This window comes from Acanthisitta chloris, unplaced genomic scaffold, assembly GCF_000695815.1.
Source record: "Acanthisitta chloris isolate BGI_N310 unplaced genomic scaffold, ASM69581v1 scaffold32053, whole genome shotgun sequence".
Lineage (NCBI taxonomy): Eukaryota > Metazoa > Chordata > Aves > Passeriformes > Acanthisittidae > Acanthisitta > Acanthisitta chloris.
In genome coordinates this window covers 2325-2632 of record NW_008665925.1, presented here as the reverse complement: position 1 = coordinate 2632, position 308 = coordinate 2325, and the positions used below count along the sequence as shown (strand labels likewise).

Genomic DNA, 308 nt, shown 5'->3' with positions numbered 1-308 from the left:
TTCGGCATCCGCCTGCTGGGCTTCGACATGCAGTGCAGTGAGCTGGTGGACTGCCTGCCCAAGGAGGCCAGCCCCCTGCGGGAGATCCGCTCCCTCTACTCCCACAATGACGTGGTGCTCACCACCAAGTTCTCCCCCACGCACTGTCAGATCGCCTCGGGGTGCCTTAGCGGACGTGTCTCCCTCTACCAGCCAAAGTTCTAGGCGTGGCGGTAGGACCTGCCATGTTTGTGGGGCTCACTCCGCCGCAGCTGCTAGTCCTGAAGTCTCTGAACCTGGATAAGGTCACAGTTGCTGTGGGTCGCAGG

At 62.0% G+C, this 308-nt stretch overlaps 1 protein-coding gene across 1 annotated transcript in view; it reads left to right on the top strand.

The window, feature by feature from the left end:
• The window catches only part of DCAF10 (DDB1 and CUL4 associated factor 10), a 4308-nt gene extending 4104 nt beyond the window's left edge, over positions 1–204 (top strand). The window contains 1 exon segment of the mRNA XM_009071933.1: positions 1–204. This exon segment is cut by the window's left edge and continues 27 nt beyond it. Within this exon segment, the coding sequence (XP_009070181.1) occupies positions 1–204 (204 nt within the window).
• The last annotated feature ends 104 nt before the right edge of the window (positions 205–308 follow it).